The sequence below is a fragment of the Trachurus trachurus genome (assembly GCF_905171665.1).
Source record: "Trachurus trachurus genome assembly, chromosome: 11".
In the NCBI taxonomy this organism is placed as follows: Eukaryota; Metazoa; Chordata; class Actinopteri; order Carangiformes; family Carangidae; genus Trachurus; species Trachurus trachurus.
In genome coordinates, this window is record NC_139904.1 from 17,628,732 (window position 1) to 17,652,699 (window position 23,968).

General features: G+C 42.7%; 1 protein-coding gene across 1 annotated transcript; it reads left to right on the plus strand.

The window, feature by feature from the left end:
* The first annotated feature begins 1,458 nt into the window (after positions 1-1,458).
* On the plus strand, positions 1,459-23,527 carry LOC310994060 (E3 ubiquitin-protein ligase RNF19A-like). Its single transcript, XM_083982582.1, has 10 exons — positions 1,459-1,616; positions 11,874-12,795; positions 16,400-16,608; positions 16,830-16,974; positions 17,200-17,362; positions 17,650-17,764; positions 18,010-18,168; positions 19,136-19,352; positions 19,491-19,634; positions 20,335-23,527. Exons 2-10 carry the CDS (start codon positions 12,155-12,157, stop codon positions 21,200-21,202), a joined length of 2,661 nt encoding a protein of 886 aa, XP_083838708.1. The 5' UTR covers positions 1,459-1,616; positions 11,874-12,154; the 3' UTR covers positions 21,203-23,527.
* The last annotated feature ends 441 nt before the right edge of the window (positions 23,528-23,968 follow it).

The window sequence follows — 23,968 nt, forward strand, 5'->3', positions numbered from 1 at the left end:
TAAAATAAATGAGTTTGACTACTTAATTTCTGGCCTCATACATTTGTGATTTATATAGGTTTTTGATAATAGCTATAACAGCAACAATTCACATCTAAATGTATCTGGATTTGATCAAACTTCTTTGTCAGTGACAGACAAAATGCATTCAACACTAAGACTATCTGGGTCGTTTTGTGTGGCACACATATGTTAAACAACACCATAAGGCTAAGAAATGTGATGCTTGGTGTCCTAAACAAAGAACATTTTAGTAATCTGACTCTTATAATGGTGATAACAGGTCTGCAAAGAGAACAACAACATTTCTAACGCGTCAAAGCTTTCTCACATTTCCCTTTTCCCCTAAGAGTGATCTGCCTCTAATACCACAAGTAATGTTTTAATTGTCTGTTTTTTTTGTAGTTCTATCATTTACTTCTCTTTTTTCGGCATGTTACTAAGAAACAGAGATGAGGAAAAAAGAAAATTAAACTAATGAGACTATTTGTTTAAATTAACGGTGGACAGGTCTGAACGTGTCTGAAACCTAAAGTGATGTAATGATCCCCCTAGAGTGATAACCAGCATACAACGACTTGTAAAGACAGGTGTTGTTGACGTGTCATTTTTAATTATTTCAAACTTTTAAACGACCTTATTAAAATACTGGAGGCATGATTATAATGGACATATCAGGAAACTACTCTTCAATGACCACAGGATGGCAGAATTTACACATAAACATTCAAGTTGCCACAGTGTCAAGTCGACAGCTGCTATCACAAAGAGATGTTCCAGTTGAACTATTTGTCTGACCATAAAAAATAAAAATAAAAATAAAAAAGAAGAAATGCTGGGATATCAGTTTCTCAAAAAATCCCCCTGTAATTACAATGAAAGGTGGTTTTGGCCAACTGCCTGTAAAATTTAAAATTGTAGTAATGGTAAAGTTGGCTGTTTGTTTATGTTGTTTTACTTTTGTTTAATCAATCAACATAACATCTATCCAGCAGTAAAATGAATAAATAATCAAATATTCCAGGCAAGAAATATCACATTTTAGGGGCCTGGCCTGCATATTTTGACTTTTGCTACAGAGGTGGAAAGTAACCCCAGATACTTGTACTTAACTTATGTATAGAAATATTGTTTTTAATTATTATTATTCCACTTCAACTACTTGACAGGTTACTTTCCAAATTCAGATTAATGATATAAATTAAATTCAAGAATATCGATTTAAATGTTTTTATTTTTATTTTACCCTGAGGTAAATTCACAAGCAAAGCAGGATTGTATAAAGATAAAATTTTGGATTTGTTTAAAAAAAAAAAAAATCCATTACTTTGAAATAACTTCCGGTGTGTCTTCAGAACCGTGGCGGATGTGTGTTTTATTGTGAAAGGTGAGCGGCTGCTTCCGGTGGCCGGATGTTTTGGTCTCCGTGTTCTCCGACTTGACAACAAACAGTCGGACTCAGCCAGTCAGTCAGTCGGGGAATGCACCCTGACTGTCCTGCGAAGTTTCCTGCCACTCACACTCACCAACAAACACGGTTTTACTGAAACATGGAGCCCGAGGCGAACACGGCTGTAGTGAAGTAAAAGGAAAAGACCCAGAGGGAAAAATTAACGGTGAGTGAGTCTAAAAGGTCGATCTTTATTTAGCCAGAAAGTCGTCAACGGTTGGATATTATTATCACAGGGATCAGAACTTCCTCCTCCTCCTCCTGTACGAGGAGCTAGCAGCAGTTTGTAGCCTGGTTAGCTTTGTAAATAACCCCACGTTGAATATCATGGACGACGGGACATTTCCCACGTAAGACACTAAAGTAAAGTTTTACGGCACATTTAGGTGAACCGAGATAAATCGTGTTGTCCGAGTTTACCGTCCAGTGAGTGAGCAAAACGCCACAGATCGAGCAGCCTGTAGTAACTCTCTGGGCGATTAAAGTTGGCCACTAGCTTCCTGCTAGCTAACAGGCTAACGCTACTTAGCCAGGTGGAAATTATAAAGAAAAATCAGGTTTAATGGCCGTGTTGACCTTTTCAGTCCAGCATTCAGCCTTCCTGTGAATTATTTCACCTCTGTTGTTGTTGTTACGTATACCAAAGACAAACAATTTCTTCGAGACCTTCGTGGGTTGGTGGGCTTTTCGGTTATCCTTGCTTCATTTCGATAGTTTGTTTACACTTACGTTAACGCGATAAAGTGTCTGAGATAGAAAAACATTCTCACCCATCCCCCCTAGAAATCGCTGGAAGCGGTCATTGCAAGTCTTTAGGGACAAAAGTCTACTACAGTAAGTCTCCCAAGTTAGCATTGAGCATTTATAAGTGGTATACAAACTTTGGAAACAGGCGTTTTAACACCTTATGGTTTAATTGCAAGACGATGTATGTGGTAATTAAAGCAGACAATAGGAGTCCCCCTGTGGGAAAACATTGTCAGGTTACTGGTGTCATGACAAAACAGTAAAATCTATGCTTTCAAAATATAATATACACCGTCATAGGAGAAGTTATAATTGTCAAGGGATACTTTAAATTAACCAACACTTGACATGTCTTTATAGCTGTTTTACAACTACCTTGTTGTGGTGCTTTACAGCCTTATATCAAATGTTTTTATATTGGTTATAAATGCTTAACAGGTTTATGTTGTACTGTCTTGTAAATTTGGGTAATTTGTACTGATGAGTTTCATTTTCTGTGGTTGTTGGATGTGCTTGAATACATCTAAATGTATACCTTTTCAATGATAGTCAACTTATTGGTAATTTGCTATCCTATTTTTGGCATTTAGTTATTATTGGTTCATATTCTTAAACTGAATTATCATCATGTAATATTGGATTTGATTATTGATGGTGATTTTTCCGGTTACTGTGGAAACATTCACCCATACTGTTTTCTATCATCATTTTATAACATAGACAACACAACAGTGTTTTGCTGAATAGATAACATATCAATTCAGGACACAGACTTTCCGTATTTACTGTGTGACTTTTATAGCCTGCATGCTAAATTAATCTGAGCCACTCTCACTGGGCCATTCTGTCAATGAGTCACAGCACTTTGCTCTCTCCTAATGACCTGTTATTGTCTGGCTTAACCAAACGCAGCCTCAAACCTGGAGTGAATGTGACTAAAATGAAACTTCATGCTCACAGCAGGTTTGGTGAAAGTCTGGAGCTGGTAAATATTCAAGCTGCCATGATTCAGAGCTCCGTCAAGTGGAATTTCTCACCGTCTTGCCACTGCCGGATTGTATTTCGATTCTAGTTGCAGACAGTATATTTTTCAAACAATGTATTTTTTCAAACTTTATATGCAAAATAGTAACGTATGAGATCACTTTTCAGCGGTTTCTACTGATTTAGTTATTTTTAATATCTAAACCAAAGATTTTGCATTTTGCATACACCCACAAAAATGCTTTTGCATGTGTCATTTACTGGTGTTATAAAGGAAGTGCTGTCATCAGTTACTGGCCATCCCCTAATTTACTTAAAATTCAAACTAGGTCAGAAATTCCCCCATGCTGAACTAGGTGAAGGTTAACTGACCTAAATCTGGTGACCAGTTCTGCTCATACTTTTGTTGCAACATATTTTCTACCCACATAGTCTCTTTGATCTGCTGTGTGACCGGTTACTCTTGACTGATTACTCTTTTTGAGAAATTAAATGTATGCCTGTTGTGTGCATGGTCGAACCTCCTGTCTAAGCACAAACCAGCGGAGCTGCTGTTTGATGGTTATCTTTATGGATGGAGAAGTTTCATCACCAATCTAAACCTTTTATTTTAAGCTGTATTCGTGTAATCCAGCATCCATCAGTCAGCGCTCTGTCATTGTTGTGACTGTGACATTGACTGACAGCCAGACAGCTGTCTGTGACACAGACACACAAGATGCATGAGCTGTGGACACAACATTTGTTTAGTTTTTTGTAAAATTATGTCTCCTGTGTCTACAACCATGGGGACTTTCCAGACTTTGGCCTGATGAATGTAATAGCTTGCATATTTTTTTTACTTTACGAAGGGGTGAGTTTTCTAATTACATTATTTTAAATTTGCATGCAAGTTGAAGTATTATCAGACTTTGTAGATTATGATTTTTGATTTTTTTTGTTGGACACACCATGGTCCAACATTACAACCCTGGATGTGTGTGTAAGTGATGTCACATATCACACACCAGAGATTATAGATCTCTTTAAATTTTCTAGCTAAATCAAACTAAAAGCAGTCCAATAAGTGCATCTTTGGCCGTGATTTTTAAACTGTGAGCTCCAGCACTGCTGGTGAATTATGAATAGCTGTCGCTGTCTTTTTCCTCCTTCATTGTAGCACAGAATGGAAAAGGGCTGTCACCCCCTTCACATCACCGATGGGCTTCCTGCTCCCCTGCTGCTTGGGGTGAAAAGCCTTTAGCAGAAGAGACGGACAGTGAGGAGACTGTCCTGGTATGTAGTAATCGTGGAGTGAATGATGATGGGTTGATGGAGTGGATTCACCGACCACCACCACTCAGTCTGTCGTTCCTATGTAAAATTAGATTCTTGGTTTGAACCAGTGGCAGTGGCGAGTGAAGACAAAAAATACTGATATAACATTACATTACTCAGGTTATGCTGGGTTTTTGGTTTAGGCGGGGGGAGTCAGCCCAACTCTGGCTTCTCCACTTGAATCCCTGAATGTGGGACCTCATGACTCCTCAGGTCATTCATCAGAAGGCGAAGTTGAGAAGAAGTCACTGAGGTCATTGTCTCATATGCTCCGGGCCGGCTATCCAGGAAAATTTTCATCTCGTTAAAGCCTCTCTCCAAGAAAAAAAAAAACCATGAGCTCAGGGTTGGTAACGGGCCAAAAGTTGCACACGATGCTTCTAATGTCCAGGAGCAAAAACAAATCCAAAAGCATTTAAAACTGAGTGTTTGAATATAGTTATGTGAATGGTTAGTTGGTGTATTACAAGAACATTACTGCTTGCTTGCTGGGGCCCTGGAGGGGAAGAAGGAAGTAACTCTTTATTAAGAAATCAAGCTGATTTTAGATGAACGGTCGGCAACGTTTAGTCTCAGCATGAATCCATAATGTGGTTCTTTATCTTTACCTTTATCGTCCTCATCAGACCATCACTGTGCAGTATTGACGCCCCTCTATATAGCAGGGAAACGTTATCTCCTCTTGTTCAAACACAAGTCAGAAGGGCTTACGTCTCTATTTGCGCAAATTGCTTTTTGGCATAATATACTTTTTTTTTTTTTGCACTCCAGAGAGAGCAGCTACCTGATTGTTGCGCTCCCTGCCTGGTTGTGACATTACTTTTACCGTTCCTGACACGTGAATGAAAAGTTGGCTCATCACAATGTACCAGATAGAGCGGAAAAGTACCCTCCCTGTTGGCTGTAAATCCGACTGTTTAGTAAATAGTGCTGAAATCGGCCTCAGAGGCATTCACTTCTGTACCTCCTGTCCCCACTTTGGCTGGCAGATAATAGACTAAATAGAGATTCATGAAGCTACCGGGGTTATTTCGATCCCCAGCTGACAGAAAGTTGGTCTACACCTGATGACTGATGGGCAATCTAACAATAACCTGTTCAAATTTGGATTTGCTTCAGTGCGATGTTGCTAGAGACTATAAAAGTGAAATAAAAACAAACAAACAAAACAGCCAAATATTCACCTTATGTGTGCAGGGTAAACAAAGAGAGAAAAAAATAGCCTCGCTGTATTTTGCTGTCCAGTCTCCGGAGTGTTCCTCTCTCCAGAGTTGTAATAACTGAATGCATTGTCATGATCAGGAAGTCCGTCCTTCAGCTGGAATGTCACCGGAAATTAGCGTACGTGATGAACACTTAACAGAAGAACTTGTTTCCAAAAATGGAAGCTGGTCTGTAATTTCTTTGAAGGCGGACATTTGTATCAAACTCGCAAAATTGCCTCTTAACATAAAATTCGGATGCCTTCCTTCGCTCCTCCTTAAAAACTCACTCTGACTCAAATACACACTGTTTTAAATCAACTTTGTCACACAAGATCTAAAGTTGACAGAGGGACTGGGTGGGCGGTGGTCAGATGTCCTCTGGACCCCCGGAAATTGAATGCAACACACTGAAGGTGGCTCAGCTACAGCATCCCTGTTGAAAATAGGAACTGTATATTAGAAAAGTCCAAGTCATAACACAGGAAATGCGAGAGCCAGGGTGACAATATCAGTTTGAAGTGCTGCAAAACCAAATGAGACTTTCGTTACTTAAAATATTTCTATCAAAATGTCTGAGTTAAATTTAATCCACAGCTGTTAATGTAACATTCAGAATACATTTGACCAAGCCACAACAACAGTTTATCACTCATACACAGATTGGCTTACTCGTCAGCTGATAAACAGTGTGAAATTGTTGCACCAAACTGCCAGAGATATGTTTGAAATTAAATAACATACTATGTGTATGTGATGTATTATTATCACTTAATTTGGGTGTTTCATCGTCAGATTTGAGTAACTCAGATATCAATATTTGCCTTAAAATCAATTATCAGTCAGGCTGCAATCAAAAGGAAATAATTTGTGCTGCACCATGCAGTGCCTGAGACAAATTTTTCAAATCATCTTTTAAACCATTCATTGTTGCTTCCCTTTTTTTAATATGCAGAAAGAAAGACCAAGGGTTACGCAAGAAACCTAAAGTTTCAGCCTGGTAGACTTCACAACACGAACTAACTGAACAGTTGCTAACAGAGGTTTTAACCTTCATTTACTTTGAAATGAAACCTGATATTGTGTCATTGACTGTAAAAAAAAACACTGACACCATTCTCTCTTTTGACACATCTCACCAGCGTGTCTGTGCTGATGGCTCAAGAAGATAGTGGGCTACATTTTCAGGTCAGCACAAAGCCATGATGTATTTGTTACCGAGTCGTTCCACAAAAGGAAAAGTGTCCGCAGTGGTGACATCTTTATTGCTGCCTTGTTTTATTTGGGCTACGGCTTCTCTGTGTGCTTTGGAAATAGAATAAGCACTGTACAACATTGTTGATGTGAATATTTATGGAGGGATGTTTCATTGGGAGACGGCCATGTTCCGTTTCTAACTTATTAATAGTCCCAAAAAAAAAAAAAAAAATCCAAATGGCATGTGTGAAGCTGGGTTGCAGACCTGTACTGTAAAGTGTTCCATTGCAATTTGCTTACACACCTAATTGTCTCTGTGCAAAATTACAGGCGATGGAAACCTGGATTCATTTTGTTTATTGTGGGGCAGGAGCCAACGTGTTATTGCTCTGTGGTCTGCAGAGCAACGCTTGTTAAAACCGTTACTGCTGAAGCCTCAAGTGACACATTTTGTTACTATTTTTTCCCCTTGTCCATCTTGATAGATTATAGTGTGACTTCCCCCCCCCCAAAAAAAAAAGAAATTCACTGACAGAGCATTGACCTGTCTCCTGAGTAGAAAACCTACTGATTTAAATCATATTACAGTGATAATCATGGCGCGGCTGACGCAGACTCTCTCTTTTAAGAGTTGACGGAGGGTTGAAACCATTCATTCTGCCGCAGTAGGTTTCCTGTCCCCGGGTTGTCTCAGCAATTGGGACACCATCCCAGTGTGTGAGCTGTGGTTGCATGTGATTGCCCCCGAGCCATATAACTTGAATACATGCATGTGTCTGCACACACACACACGAAAACACACACTGACCACAGTCACATGGAAAGTCCCACTCACTCTTGGTGCAGTGCACAGGCAGGCTTTCCCAGTTTAATTACGCATTGGGAGTGTAATTTCACATTGACTTGTGGGTTGCATGAAATTGCCCCTCTTGTCTTGTTAAAATTTCCTCTTGTGTGCACGATTGGTGTGTTGACCCTGTGTGTACTATGTAGCTTTGATGTGGAAAAATATTACAGCAGGACACCACTTAGGAGGACATCAGTAGACGTTTTCTCACCAAAAGATCCAGGAAGTTTAATTTCCTAAGGAGTCATGTCTTGTAGTTTTCTCCAAGTTTCTCAAGCACATGGTGATTTGTTTTTCCACAGACCGGCCAAAGCTTTGGGAAAATAATTTAGGTGCTCAACAATGCAAAAATGGACAATAAAGCTTGAAGTTTTCAGTCCAGTGGTCATAAAATCTCTTGGGCTGCCCCAACCTGATTATTAAGGGCCACTAATTACAAGCAAAGCAACGCGTTGGTCGTCCTCGCCTTTGTAATTATCAGTTATGTAATGATGTGAAAACTCCAGCATTCATTACAAATCATTTGACATTTTAGCGCTGCAAGTCCTGCCCTAGAAGTTACTTAACCTTCAGAAAACACCCCCACCACCCACAAGCAGGGACTTTTTTGGGGGGTAGGACCGTTTCCTAGATTTAGATCTTGGTTTCTCTGGAAATGCAGGTAAAGGAACCGAGTCCTTCAAAAATGTTCCTGCTCCTCACGGAAAGTCCCTGTATCGGGAACTCACCCATTGTGGCGCTGTGGTCCAATTACGACACAATAACACACCTCGAGGAAGTAGCGGCAAACTGTCTGACGCGTCATCATGTTGCAACAGCGGTTTTGTCCCTTTATCCTCCGTCGGCCTGCGTTGCTTAAATTTCAGATGACAGTGTGGCTTTGGCTTTCAAATGTGACTTTAAAATGTTTAGAGCCACCAATTAAAACACATTATTTTTTTTACAGCTTGGCGTCAGTGCTAATCGCTTGAGGAGATGCAATTATGGTTTACAGACTCTTTTTCCTGTAATTTATCTTTAGACCATGGTTAAATATATTGGTTAGCAAAACATTTGATATATTTACATGGTGCAGGCAGCTAAAAATGTCTTCTTGGTGGCAAATGGTTGTATATATCCCCATTTTATTCTCATCAAAACCTGTCCGGAGTGACACTGCAGAATTTCCAGCACAGTAATTGACATATTACCTCACAGATACTTCACTGACTGAGTCCTCCATTTATAGCGGAGGTTGGCCGACCTTGTGAATTAATGACCACCTCTGCTAAAAGGGGAACTTGGTAGAAAGATTCAGATTCACTGTGAAAATGTCCCATAACTAATAAGTGGGGATATTGTTTTAACCGTCATCTAGAAACTAAAGATGAGATGCAGGAAGATCTGTCAGACTGTTATGTAAAGTAAAACTGAAAAGACTTTCCATTAAGATACCATCATCTATTTGTATCACATCATCTCTCTTGATGACGACAGTCATTGACGCAGGTCTGTCAGGTTATTCATGGCCAGTTTTGCCTCGACAGTAGAGGATTGTTTAGTCTTTCTAGTTGTGACAATATTTGCTTTGAGCCAGTGTGTATTGCTACAAACAGTGTGAGCACTCAAACTATTTTGTGTCTTTTTGTTAGTAGCTGGTACTTATCCCATCTCAGAGCTGTTCTTTAGATCAGGTGACATCCGTCAGTCAAAGTGCAGTTATGTTGAGAAAAATAGGCAATAGACTGATTGACATGTAGTTTCCAAGTCATCACCTTCATATCACAGTTGTTAGTGTTGGTTGACTGAATGCAACCATCAAAGAGGAAACATAAATTTACACAAGAAACTTAGGTGGAGTTGTTTGACACAGCAATCATATTCACATCTGTGTCCCGGTGTATTTCACTTCCAGACCTTTAATGCGGCTGAGCGACAGCTGGCAGTGAAGAGAGACCTTCCTTGTAGACTGGAGGCCATATTTAGACTTTGTATCTTGAATGTTTCAACAGCCAGTTTAGATGAATTGCAGTTTAAACCTGGCATCATCAGAGGGCTTCTCAGACACACATCAAGTGACCACTTGTGATAAGATTCTGCGGAAACTCGACGCTCGTTGCTAAAGAGAGAATAACACGTTGTGCTTGTACTCAGCAGTTGGATTGTAGTGGCAGTTTAGTGTTTTAGCTGTGAAAATCCTGTGTGAGTTGTTTGGTAAATGCAAGTCAACAAGTGCTGTGGAAATATGAATGTGTTCACAGTACCGCAGCACAAATTGGAGGCTTGGCACATATACACCAGAGCGGTCACCAGATTTGGCTACTCGTGCTCAAACAACACAAGATTTAATTCAGTGGTAGTTATTAATGTACTCATAGTATTTGGCCATCTAAATACATGCAGTCGAGCCACCAGTCTCTGACTCCTGGCCGTGCAGCTAAAAGCCCCCTGTCTTTGAAGCAGCCGTAGTAAAAGTTAACTTCTGCCTGCGTGTCACGACGTGGGGAGAAAAACCGCAGCCAGTCAGACGAAGGTTTGTAGGTTAGGAGACTGAACATTTGTGCTTTGCAGGATTGCTGCTGCCCCAGTTGAGATTTGCTTGTTAATTAGTCACCTTTTGGCTCCCGCTGGAATTTTCCTGAAATTAGTCCCTAATGACAAACATACACACACAACAACACAAAGCTCAGAGCGCACATAAAGCACAGGAATAAAAATCATGCTTTGCTTTGCTTACTTGGCCCTTTTGAAAGATAAACCTACAGCTACGACTCCGAGGACCTCGCATCATCATACAAATATGGAAAGTTGTTCAGATTCCTGTGGTTTAAAAGACATTGCGATAAGTTAAACTGGAGATAGAAAAAAAACTATTTTAACCAGGGCACAGTGTGTTGTTGTTGTTGTTTGGAAGAGTGGGAACAATGTTGAAAGGGAAAAATTAACCAATATGATCATTTTTAATAACCTTTACCCTGAGTAGCTTCTCGCTGATGTCGTTCATTTCCTTGTCCACGTTTTAAAATGAATTATTATAATATGATTTGGCATTGGTTTTACAGATGAAACATACAAAACAAAACAAAATAAGGCAGCTCTTTATCCTGCAAGTGCAAAGGTTTTGAATTGAAATTTCTCAAACGAGTCTCTCACCATTTAAATTGTTTGTGTCCTGCATGTTTGATTTTGTGTTGTTGTTGTTTTTTTCATGACTGGAGTCTGGGTGTTGTTGTTGTTGTTAAAAGGATGACACAGTTTTCATCCACCATCTGTTAGGATTTTTTTTTTGAAATTTTCAAAACAGCCTTTCCACAGTGCTCTCCATCTATTAGCTGCTGAGACGAGCTCTTAATTCTGCTGACCGGTGAACTTAGTATTAACACACATTTTACAGTGTTTGGGCTACAGCGTCCAGCGCCGAGACACAAACAGTCATTTTATGCAGCTTTTCCCATCCGTCTGTCTCTTGAAGCATCAGTTCACAACACAGTTGTTTATTCAAAACATGTAGATTCATCAGCTGTGTTGGGATCTGTGGACTCGGTGGAAGCCCACATCGCACCACACCTACTGTGTTGTTGTTTTTATTTTGTTGGCAGGCCAGAGTTGTGAGAATCTACAAGTGCACTTAAACCGCGGCCTCACGGATGATGAGTTATCCCTCAGATGTTCACTTCACATTGTGTTAAATCCGAACATGTGGAAGCACTTGAGGCAAGGTGCGGCCACTCCAGAGACACACAGACACAGCTGTGGCCACATCTCAGTTCTGGGGGTGGGAAAACACATTGTTTTGCCTACACTTGACTAATACACACTCTGGGGGGAAAAGCCTGCAGCCGTTGTTTGTAAGTAGACTAACATGCATACCCACACACAGAAGGCACGCCTGAAGAGATGTCTGCGGTGTGCAAGAAAATGCCTGATTATCAAAACGATGTCCCCGCCTTAACACAGAGATCAGTGACACATCTCGGCGAGCAGATCTTTGCCGTCGTGTCTCATGTTGATTGGTTGTTTTGTTCCCTCAGGTCCGAACCGGTGCATCTTGCTTCCAAATGCATCTGTTTTTGCAGCAGTACATTAAAAGTTAATGCACTCAGCTGTGGTTTAGTACCTTATTTTCTGTTTTTTCTTCTGTTTCTCTCAGGCCAGAATCCTAAATCTGAGCAGCTGCAGGACAGAGGCCCCTCATCTCCGTGATTTGAACGCCGGTCAAACTGCACCGCCGACTTCCAGAGCTCCTCTACCAGCTTCAAGCCATGATGTCCTAGCCAACAGCCGCCCAGCTCCCTTCCCTCACCACCCCGTCCCTTAAATCCCAGTCCCTCCTCTCCATCCTCTCCCCCTCTCACCGTCCCTAATCTCCTCACCCGATGTTTTGAATTCCAGTTGTAGCCCCAGCAGCGCCCCCACCCCCCGTCTGGCGTTATGAGCAGCCCGCACCAGCAACATCATGGCAGCACAGGCTCAGAGCGAGATCTCCACTCCGCCGCCTCCTCTGTCAGCCTCCCGTCGGTCAGAAAGACCCCCAAGAAGCGCCGCCTGTCCCTCCACTCGCTGTTCGGTCGACGGCGCCGGCCCGACCGCGACCCCAAGCGCAAGTCCAGGACTCTGCAGGCCGGAGCCGGAGTGGACGGCATCGTCAGCGCCGAAATCGTGCAGTCGGAGAGCTCGCAAGATAAAACTTCCGCCCACTCTGCACCGGGCGTAGCGTCAACTTCGACAGCATCGGGGTCGTCGACGTCGTCGTCGTCGTCATCATCGTCGTCGTCGTCGGAGCTGCTGGAGTGCCCGCTGTGCCTGCTGCGCCATGCACGCGATCGCTTCCCGGACATCATGACCTGTCACCACCGCTCGTGCGCGGACTGCCTGCGTCAGTACCTGCGCATCGAGATCTCCGAGTCCCGCGTCAACATCAGCTGCCCCGAGTGCTCGGAGAGATTCAACCCCCACGACATCCGGATCATCCTCGGGGACCGGGCCCTCATGGAGAAGTACGAGGAGTTCATGCTGAGGAGGTGGCTGGTGGCCGAACCCGACTGCCGCTGGTGTCCTGCCCCAGACTGCGGGTAAGAAACACAGCTGAGGGACACATAAAGACGGACTCACCAGGTGAATCAAGGTGAACGCTCTCTTGAGCTTAATCCGACTCAGGAGGTGATGAGGGGTGAAAACACACAGCCAGCAACAAAGCACACAACAATTTACTTCAGCCAGTTTGCCACGAGCGTCTCAGGCCTGCGCGATTATTTCCACATCGACCGCAAACTTTTTAAGATTTCGGAGTCTCTTTCCTAAGATGTGCTTGATGTTCTCGACTTCTGATGTAACCAATACACAAGTCCCAAAATAACAGTAAGCAGCTACATCAAGGAAACTCACAGGCTGTAATCTGGCCTTTTGAAGTTCACCCCAGCTTCTGCATTGATGCCCAGGTTATAAATAGCTTGTAGCAGTAATAGACCTGTTTTATTCTGTCAGCCTAATGAGTCAGCCAAAAAAGATGTGAGCGGCAAGTGTATGGCAGGGTGTGTCTGCCATTTTGTCAAAGCACATAATGGTCATAGGCTGGAGGCTTCATGAAATATTAGAGCATCAGTAGCATAAATGAAAAAAAGAAGAAGGATGTTTAAGTTTAGATGAGTTCAGGTGTATTTTATTTGTAGCTCTTCATCACACATACTGATGCAGCAAAGCTACGAGATGATGAAATAACTGATAATGTGACAATAAAGAGTATCGCCGTACCACACAGTAAAACATGCAAAATATAGAGCAAGAAATAAAACAGAGAATAACATTAAAAAAAGAAACAAAGGTATTAATCAAAGTGAACAAAGACGACAGAGTCGGAGTATTTGCTTTGTGTAAAACATTAGCTTTAGGTCCAACGAGGTTCTGCATGCCTGATTGAATCTCTGTTGTTTGTTTCAGTGGGAACTGATTTCTTTTTTTTCCCCTCGTTCACATGGAGCTGACGGTGTCGGTGAGGGTCAGGTCAGGGTCTTACGTGTTTGGAGGAAGCAATCCAACTGTTTGTTCACAGCAGCCTGAACGGAGGCTAACAGTACACTTCCTTCTCTCACTAGGTCACACTGTTTCACGTGCTTCTTATTGCACCTTTAGGTCATGACCACCACCGTGCACACAGAGTACTGCTCAACTCAACCTGCAGCAGGAGCAGGCTGTACTGTTTTGTTCTTGTCTTTGTTTGGTTTTGTGACCAAAGTATAACTACTGAGTTGTGCTAAAAAACTTTTTGTTTTTTACAGAAAACAACAAGTACAGCACACATACTAATGACAGGTAGAAATCGTGGTTGGATAAAAATAGATAAATATATGTAAATTATAATGAAAACATTAAAATGCACTTTAGCTTTTCCCGTTATTGAAGTAAGAATAAAATATTAAAGAAACAAATCAGATCAAATCTGGTGAGAAAGGGACATTACAATCCTGTATGAAAGAGAGGACAACATCTGTGGTTCATAAGTTCATAAGAATCAAACTTGAAAATGTTCACTGAAGAAGAGTGTGACAAGTTGAGCTATATGTATTTATAGTGGAGTCCATATTGTTCCTTTGGAAAGTGCCAGTTTACTGAAGTAGCTTTGTAATTTTTCCACAACATAAAAAGATTCATCTTTGCAGCATGTGAGGATATCATACAGTTTTTAAAGTATGATATTTATTCATTTATTTATTCATAGAGTTTAGTTTCGGCGGCACACATGGCCTGCATTCAGTCATCACCGTTGGCTGAGTTTTGAGTGATTGCTGAATTCAGTAACGGCTTCTTCGCCCTTCACTCTCTCTCATGGCTTTGTCTCATCAACACTGCTGACCCTGTCTGTTAGAATAATGGCTCTTTCATGAGCGTGTTTCAGCTCTTCTTGCTTGCATTCCTCCAAACAGTCCAGCTCTGGCTCACGGCCACTCTCCCTTCTGGTTAATGCTCTTGCTGTTGATTGTTTGTGTGACTGCAACTCGCAAGCTGCCGGGCTTTGTTGTTCATCTCAGCAGTTGGAGCCGTCAGCTCTGGGACTCCTCTGCACAAGGAGACAAATCATTCAAGTTTTTGCTGGAGAGAGTCTTGACTTTGCACTGGTGTCAAATGCGGTTAATGTTTTGATGCTGACATATCTACATGTTACAATGTTAGCAATGTTTTTGTATATGAGGCAACTTAAAGATGCATTTTCACTTCTTTTCCCTTTTTTTTCATTTTCAACATGACCATGCAGTAGTTTTTGCTTTAGATTTACAAAATCTTTTAAGAGGGACTGAGGACACAGCAATGGACTGTTTGGTTTTTAAAAATGTTTTTATTTTGGTCTTATTTTTTAGGTGTATTATTTATGAGGCTGTGTTATGCAGGTTTTACCAGTTATTTGACACAATAGTACCTTAAGTTTTCCTTCTGGGTCACTCCTGACTTTGCACTTTTGCACAACCACCAGTTTAATTCCCTCACTCTCTGTTGCTTGTCTGGTATCAGCTGATGTTTGCATGTCTATTTGATTAAATACTTATCTCATTTGAACTAAAATCTTTACCCAGTTAGCCGCTGTCCGTGTGCATGCGTGTGCATGTGTGAGTGTGAGCCAACAGCCGTGGTGTGTGTGTGTAAAGCAGCTGATGCCATAATTTCTGCTTACTTGGCGTAAATAATTTTTGGGGAATTTGTGCTGAGCTGAATAAGCAGCTCTGCCTTGTAGGCTTTGCTCTGCAGAATTACATTTCTGAATAGATCTAGTGGATTTTACTGTGTGTGTGGATCATGTAAGACTCTGACACTGGGCTTTATGCTTTTACATAGAGAGATGTCCCCCTGTAGAGAAACTGCTACAGTTTGTCAGTTGATGCATGAGTCAGTCAGTGTTTGTTTTTGCTTATTGGCTGTTTCTAATGTTCCCATGATAACCCGGTCTCTATGGGAGACTGGAAGGCTGCAGTAACTTCAGGGTTTAGCCCAGGCTGTCATACATACACGTACTTTATTTATAGGCCAGGTGCTCTGTACTCCTTCCTACAGGAAGGACAAGTTGTTTCGGTTTTTCAACAAAACGATGAATTAATAGGTGAACACAAGCAGGTTTGTGAGGCACAAAGGGGAAACAGTTGCTGCCATTCATTTTATTATTTACCAAAAATAATAAAGCCATTTATTTGAAGCAGTAATTGTGTTTGGATGAAAACGACTGCTGCAACTGTGGATTTTTATTGCCCCACTATGTCAACTTGTATGAGATCTAAATGCTTGTAATAAAACAATTGTTGGAAATGCCCCCCCGCCGTGCGGTTCTCAATAATAGCTTTTAAATTGGTCGTTGTAATGATTGATGAGGGAGACCAGGGTGACATGCAGTCGTGCAGAACTGATTGTGCCTTCATCGATTTGTGATAATGGAGCTCATTGGTGGAAATCATCATGGAAAGTCAGCTAATTTCCTGTGTTTATGTAACAAACACACATTGCTGCAAAGTTTGTATCTAAGCACACCAGACACTGGCCCTCAGTTTTACCCACCCGGGTCTGTCCTCCCTCACCGTTTCTATTTTTGCCCTTTTAGCCCTGCTGACCTCTAGTGTTATGCTGAGCTACTGCACCCAAGCCTTCTCACCACCAACTGTTTACCACTCTATATCTCCTGTGTTTTTCCTTTCTCAGTTACGCAGTAATTGCATTTGGCTGCGCCAGCTGCCCAAAGATCACCTGTGGACGTGAGGGCTGTGGGACAGAGTTCTGCTACCACTGCAAACAGCTGTGGCATCCCAACCAGACATGTGACACGGCACGGCAGCAAAGGGCCCAGAACCTCCGGCTGAGGAGTTTCAGGTCGTCCTCCCTCAGCTACAGCCAGGAGAGTGGAGCTGCAGGTAAACTACACACACACACGTCCCCATGCAGATGCACACAGACTAACCTTTGGTTCTATTTACACACACAAAAAATAATCACATCTGCACCTTTATTACACCCATCACCTATTTTTAGGCTCGTTGTTTGCACAGATGATTCCCCAGCATGTAGTATGTGCACTGTTGAAATACCATATGCAGAAAGCGTCTCCTGCTCACCCTCAATCAACCTCTACTAGGTGATGACATCAAGCCGTGTCCTCGTTGTGCCGCCTACATCATCAAGATGAATGATGGGAGCTGTAATCACATGACCTGTGCTGTCTGCGGCTGTGAGTTCTGCTGGCTCTGCATGAAGGAGATCTCTGACCTGCACTATTTAAGGTGAGACAAACTAAGAGTTGACTTAAAAACAGCTTCTCAGCTTTTCCGCTAACTCTTTATGAATTTTACTTTTTTTTTTCAAGAGTTTCTAACAACTAGTTGTCTGGAAAGTATCAGTTTCAGTCATTTTTTCACCATAATTCACACTCAGAAGTCATCCTGACAAATCTCTCTCTCTCTCTCTCTCTCTCTGTCTCTTTTTCTCTCTCTCTCCCGCCCCCTCAGTCCGTCAGGCTGCACCTTCTGGGGGAAGAAGCCCTGGAGCAGAAAGAAGAAGATCCTCTGGCAGCTCGGCACGTTGGTAGGAGCACCTGTGGGCATCGCCCTCATTGCTGGCATCGCCATCCCAGCGATGATCATTGGCATCCCAGTCTATGTGGGCAGAAAGGTGAGAGCAATGATAAATCCTGTTGTGCTTGTTCTTAAACTGAAAGTATTCACGGGTGGAGGCAAACGGTGTTATAAATATCCTCGAAGTGGAACCACGAGACGTGAAAGTCACCGAATCTGATAGGTTGGTTAATTAGTGATCAGGCTGTGGTCCAAATGCAGATTCAGATGCCAGTTTGTTATGAGGTCACATACATTTTCAGATGTGCTTTTTGTAGAGATTTTCTGTCCTTAATGTGACTTTTGTCTTTTAAGATTACGGTAACCAGAGATTTTTCCCCTTAGATCCATAACCGCTACGAGGGCAAAGACATCTCCAAACACAAGAGGAACCTGGTGATAGCCGGCGGTGTGACACTGTCTGTGATCGTGTCGCCTGTGGTTGCTGCAGTCACTGTTGGTAAGAAAGAAGTGTTTTTTTTTTTTAATCTCTTTTCCTTCTCGTCTTTCACCACTTTCTCTGTCACCATCTGTTTCTCAACTACAGTTGAATAATTTACAAGGGTTTTCTCATTGGGCCAACAGGAGACAGTGAGAACTGTATAAATGCATCATTTGGGTTTAAAAAAAACATGCCGCCTTCTTTTGACATGCTGAGATTTTTTTTTCTAAATGTATATCGTGGACTGTTGTTTTGTTGTGTAGGCATTGGCGTTCCCATCATGCTCGCTTATGTGTATGGAGTCGTCCCGATCTCCCTGTGTCGGAGCGGTGGCTGTGGAGTGTCGGCCGGCAACGGCAAAGGGGTGCGGATTGAGTTTGACGATGAGAACGAAAACATCGGCAGTGGAGCTGCAGCCACAGGTGAGTTATGTGACTCAGTGTTGAGTTGAAATGAAACAATGAACCCTGTGTTTGAAAGAAAAACAATGTCTCTTTCCTCTACGTGATACAAAGAGTATGCAAAGTACACAACCAGAGATAATAAGGCTGCAGGGCAGTGACGTTTCACACACACAAAGGAGTGTCAGTAGATTGTTTTTGTGTGCATGTAGTTGTGTTCAGAATTGACCTACATTCTTCCTGGAGACTTGTGTGTGTTATTATTATTTTAGTAACCTTGGTAGAAGTGTTTTGGGTTGTGTTTGCACACACACACATATGCCAACTGTTTGGCACGTAGAAGTGCACCTGCATCCGTCAGCGCCCTTTGTGTGTACACAGAGATTATTCACAGCCCCACGAAATGCCAAAACAGTTGTCGGGAGAGGCAGACGAGCGCCGGAGCCTCGTCGATGGTGTGAAATGACTGGCACAGCGTCGGTGGTTTCTCCTGTCAGCGTGCGTTTGTCACCGTAAAAACTGACGGTTGCGCGAGGTCGCACTCGTCTCGCTCTCCCCCCGGGAGGTGCAGAGAGAAAAGGAATTGTATTTCTCACAGATTGTGTCGCCACTGTGAGTGATAATTATGAATCCACACGACAGCAGGGGACTCTGACCTTCCCAGGAACATAAGGTGTGAGACACGATGACACTTATTCACACCCCAGAATTCATCAGTGTGTTGTTTCAGGGCTGCAATGCAAAGCCTGTAGAAATCAAGAGTCATTCTCCTTTTCTCCTTCTTCTCTTCCCCCGTCTCTGTCTTCCCATTTCCCGTCTCTCTCTGACTATCCTGTCAATTAAAGGTGGAAAACCCAACAATACTTTAAAAAAGAGTGAGAACTCAATTCTCTTCTGTTTCCTCTTAGCTTCACGCTTGTGTAAACCTTTATGTTTGTCAAGCAACCACTCTTTTAGCTGTCCTAACTCGTTCCTCCCGTTGCTTCAGACACGACCTCGGTGGCGGAGACGCGGCTCAACAACCCCAGCCTCGACGGAGCCAGTGTCGGCGGTCTGACGGGCCTGAGCCTCAGCGTCAGCGGGAGTCACATGGAGCGCTGTGGCATGAGCTCCGCCCAGCGGGACAACATGAGCGATAACGCCAGCACCACGGCGCTCGCCGGGACCAGCATCACCGGCAGCCTGTCGGGCAGTTGCTACAACAGGTAACGGACCACACCAGTTCTGACTGGATAATAATAAACACAGGGCCGCTCCTTGGTTTAGTGAAAATGTTACTATATAACACGGAAAGGGAACTTATTTACAAAGGTGAAGGGACTCATTTTTTGCTTTTCCCCCAGGATGGAGGTGCAGGCTGATGTCCAGAAGGAGCGCTGCAGTCTGAGTGGAGAGTCAGCCACCGTCAGTCTGGGGACAATCAGCGACAACGCGAGCACAAAAGCCATGGCAGGATCCATCCTCAACGCCTACATGCCTCTGGAAAGGTCAGCAGCCAGAGCTCTTATTTGTATCCTATTCACTATTTCCTGAGAAAAAAAAAAAAAAAACCCTTTCCTATTTTATTTTTTTAATATAATGTAAGATTTGATCTGTCATTTTAAAGGGATAGTTCAACATTTTGGGAAATTCGCTTATTACCATACAGTAATCCCTACAGTCACAGGAGTAGGTTCATCATTACCTTTGATTGTCGGTGCAAATTGTTTTGAGATCTGCTGGGCAGAGACGTGAGCTGCTCAGTGAGCACAATGGAGGTGAACGGTACTGGTCCCCTGTCCCTCAAAACTCATCAAATACACAATCCAACAACGCCAAAACGTTCTCTTGGAGAAGTTGTGACCTGCACATTCACCACGCTGTGAAATAACTACTTTTGAAATCACACCGTGTCTGAAATGTAGTTGTTCGGTCTATGTATTTGCCTCGAAAACAACTCTGTCTCATAATGTTACATTATTATTTCATAGCATGGTGAATGTGTGCAGGTCACAACTTGTTCAGGAGAGCATTTTGCAGTTGTTGGATTGTGTATTTAATGAGTTTTGGGGGATAGGGGACTATGTAGGATTATGGCAACCGGCGAATTTGAACTATCATTTTAAACATGCCACCTGGATCCTTTGGATAAAAATCATAGCACTAAATGAATCTGTTGTGGTTAAACTTTGTGTTTTTGCTTTGCAGAGACAACAGTCTGGAGGTTCAGGCGGACGTAGAGACCAAACAGGAGAAGGTGAGACACTGCAGCGCCAGCAGCAGCCTGGATGAAGCGAGCTGTAGCAGTAGCACCGCCGGCCTCAAAGGCGCCAGCGGCGGCTCGTGCCCGTGCCCCTGCCCCTCCACCTGCTGCTGCAGCCAGCACGACAACCACTGCTGCCCCTCTTCCCCCTGGTCCAAGGAGCCGTCCACCTCGGGGGGCAAAAAGAGCAAAGGGAAGCTCTGGAAGAGAGCCGGAGGCAGCAGAGGAGAAACAAAGATCAATGAAACACATGGAGACATTGACGCTCAGCTCCTGGAGCAGCGCAGCACCAACTCCTCCGAGTTCGATTCCCCCTCCCTGAGCGGCAGCCTGCCCTCCGTGGCCGACTCCCACTGTAGCCACTTCTCCTCGGAGCTCAGCTGCTCGGACCCCGAGACCTCACGGCCGGCTCAGCCACCGTGCTGCGCCGCAACGGACACCCACACTCACCATCCCACCACCACCACCACTGCCGCCGCCGTCGCCGCCTTCAACGACGTCACCATCACACCCATGCCCGAGGTGGAGAACGACCGGCTGGAGCATTATCCGTCCCAGAGCAGCCGCGCCGCCTTCGCCCACCACCACCTGCTGCTGTCCGCGTCCCCGCCCGCCTCGCCAAAGGAGGGAAGCAGTGGGACGTTTCTGTACATCAGCGAAGACACCGTGGGAAGCGTCACAGGCGTGGAGGCGGAGGAGGAGGAGGAGGAGGAGGAAGAGGAGGACGACGAGCGTGTGAAAGAGACCAGCAACAACACCGCAGCGCAGCCTGTGAGCCCGGCGAGGAAGCGCTGCATCCAAACAGACATCTGAAGCCACTCTTCACTCTTCACTCTACACCTCCGCTGTCGGCTTTGTCACCACCGCTCACTCGCTCAGTTTAGCCTTATCACCTCTTTTCACTGCTGAGCGAGGCAGCTGATTCATCTTCGGAAGCTGGTGGTCAAGTTTAAGGTCGTGTTATGTTTTTCTCCTGCGGCGGTGGGCAGGAATATTGTGTGAACGTCAGTCAGTCGGTTGCAGAGGGTCACGGTCTTAAGTTGGAGAAAGATTTGTGAATAAACAGGAGTTTGGTTCTGTTATTCAGAGGCAGGATGAGCAGGTTAAAGGAAGGTAGAGCTGAATGTTTGTGGGCAGGTGAAAAGCAGGCTATCGGTGCGGCGAGTTACTACAGAGCGCTGTTAATCTAAATCTATCCAGCTGTTATGATGATCTGCAGAGTCTTGACATTAATCATTTCCTGAATCCATACCTTTTCCCTAATGGCTTACAAAAAAAGCAGAGCTGATCAAGCTGGACGCAAGCGAGTCTGATTTTTCCTTTTTCCTTAGTAAATCGAGCTGCTAATGTGACGTGTCACCGATTCTCCTTCATCGCATCTGCAAAAGTCTGGCGTTTTCTTCAGGGTTTGCATGAATCAGGGAGGGAGATGTCATCACTGTGGTCCACCACTGTGCCACCACGTCATTCTGTGACTTCTTAATGGTGAGAAAAACACCACAACACAACACACAGCTAAAGGATTGTTCAACCTTCTGTCGAGCATCTAAACCTAAGTGGGACCAGTCCATACAGTAACAGATTTTATTTTATTTTGTTTTTAAAATGTTAAAATTATTTTTATTTTCCATTTTGGGAAAGTTGGTTTTAATGTTGAAGCCCTGTGTTGGGTCCAGACTTTTTAGTACAATATAAAGGGGGAGTGGGAATTGTGTTGACTCAAAAGACTCAAACAATAGCCCATCTTCATTTTTTTTTCTATCGTGGATTTAGGTTGCCATTTTGAATAAATTAAGTTTCACAAGCCCAGGTCCACAGTGGTAAAAATAGCTATTTGTTTGTGGACTTTAGTGTATCGTTGAATTCTGAGAGTTGTATTTAAAAAAAGGGAATTTTGTTATTCCCTGTAACCTGATTTTTAATTTGAATGTGTAGCTTTTCTGAAAAGTTATAGGGCCTGTTCTAGTAATCAGTCACTAAAACTGAAAAGCCATCCAGCCAGTGTATTTGCAGGAAGAAAAAATAAGCTGTCCAGAAACTTTACAACTCGAGCAGATGTGTCCAGTCAAGAAAACACATTTGCCAAAGAGAAGTTTTTTTGTGCAATGAGAAGCTCTTGTATTGGAGCGTATCCATCCTTCAGTGGTTTAATATTCAGTAGTGAATGTATGGTAATAATGTTACATTTCTGAATCTCCCTCAGTAATATCCAAATCAAAATGTTATTTTAACTTCAATATATTTCAAGGTTTTTTCTCAAAAACCAACTGATTGATGCAAATAATTTTATATTTGTTGGACCCACTGTGCCTTTTTAGAGGGAGAATCCTTTATAATAGTGTTTTTTTTATTTTATTTTAATTTCCTCATTCTATATGTCTTCAAATGATAAACATAAAAATCATAAGAGAATGAATAAAGTTTGCCTCGTATAATGCTTGAAATGCACGCTGATGCTAAATCCTTCCCCCTCCCTGTAGCTTGTTTAGCTTACCAAAGACTGCTCTCAGGCCACCGCGGTTTTAGTAACAACACAAATGTTAAAGGTGTTTGATGGTACCTGATTTCCTTGAAATCCACTTTAAAACACAATTAGAGTTCAGTCCTTAAAGTTGAAAATGGCTTCTGTGGACCAGATAAGTCATGGCAATACAACTTGGGATTAAACCTAATTAGGGTGGCACTAGTTTAAATCTCAAGACCAAAATATTTTTGTTTGTGGTTAAGTCATCTTAAGAAATTATAATTTGGAAAATGTTTCCCTGAAGTGGTCAAAAGTTTCAGAGCTTGGTGGAGTCTATGTGCTGCAGATAGTTTAGTCAGCACACGTTGGCAATAAAACCCTTCGTATCCAAAGTGATCAGCATCAGGAGCGTCCGAGTGCAGTAAGTCATGTTGATGACTGAGGGAAATTAACACAACCAGGATGTTCCCACCTTGTTTATGTTTCCTCCTGTTGAAAAATGCCTGTTTAATTCCTGTGAGTTTTATATTATTATTTGAAGACTAGTGCCAGGTCTATTTTTCAACTTGGTCAAAAGCAGTGTATGCTATTTGAAAAAGTATATATTTCCTAATTATTTGCTTTATAATGTGCATGTAAATGCATATCCTTAAACAATAAAATTCTGAATCAAGCTTTGTCGTCTCTATATTTTGACACAGAAATGATTGTTTTGAGTGGTGCAGCCTTCACACGTCATTCTGGCCGTGTAATTACTGTTGAACTGTGAGACAAGTGAGTGGCTCAGCTCAACCAGTTGCAGATCAATCACTGTAGAAAAATTAAACATAACTGTCTGTTTACACTTTATTTTAAAAATGTAAATACCGGTAGTTCAATCTTTGAAATAAAGTCATGTGAATCTGTAGAAAAAAGGGTCAAATTGAAGCATTCACATTGCATTTTATTATTTACATTTGCATTTGAACTATTTACATACAGTACATGCTTTTACATTCCAAGAAGCATGACAAACATTGTCTGGAACGCTTTAAGCCTCATATCAAGTGTTTTCATTTAGATGAGATTCATATGCTTTTATTTTGACAACAAAGGAGACAAAAACAAAGACGAGG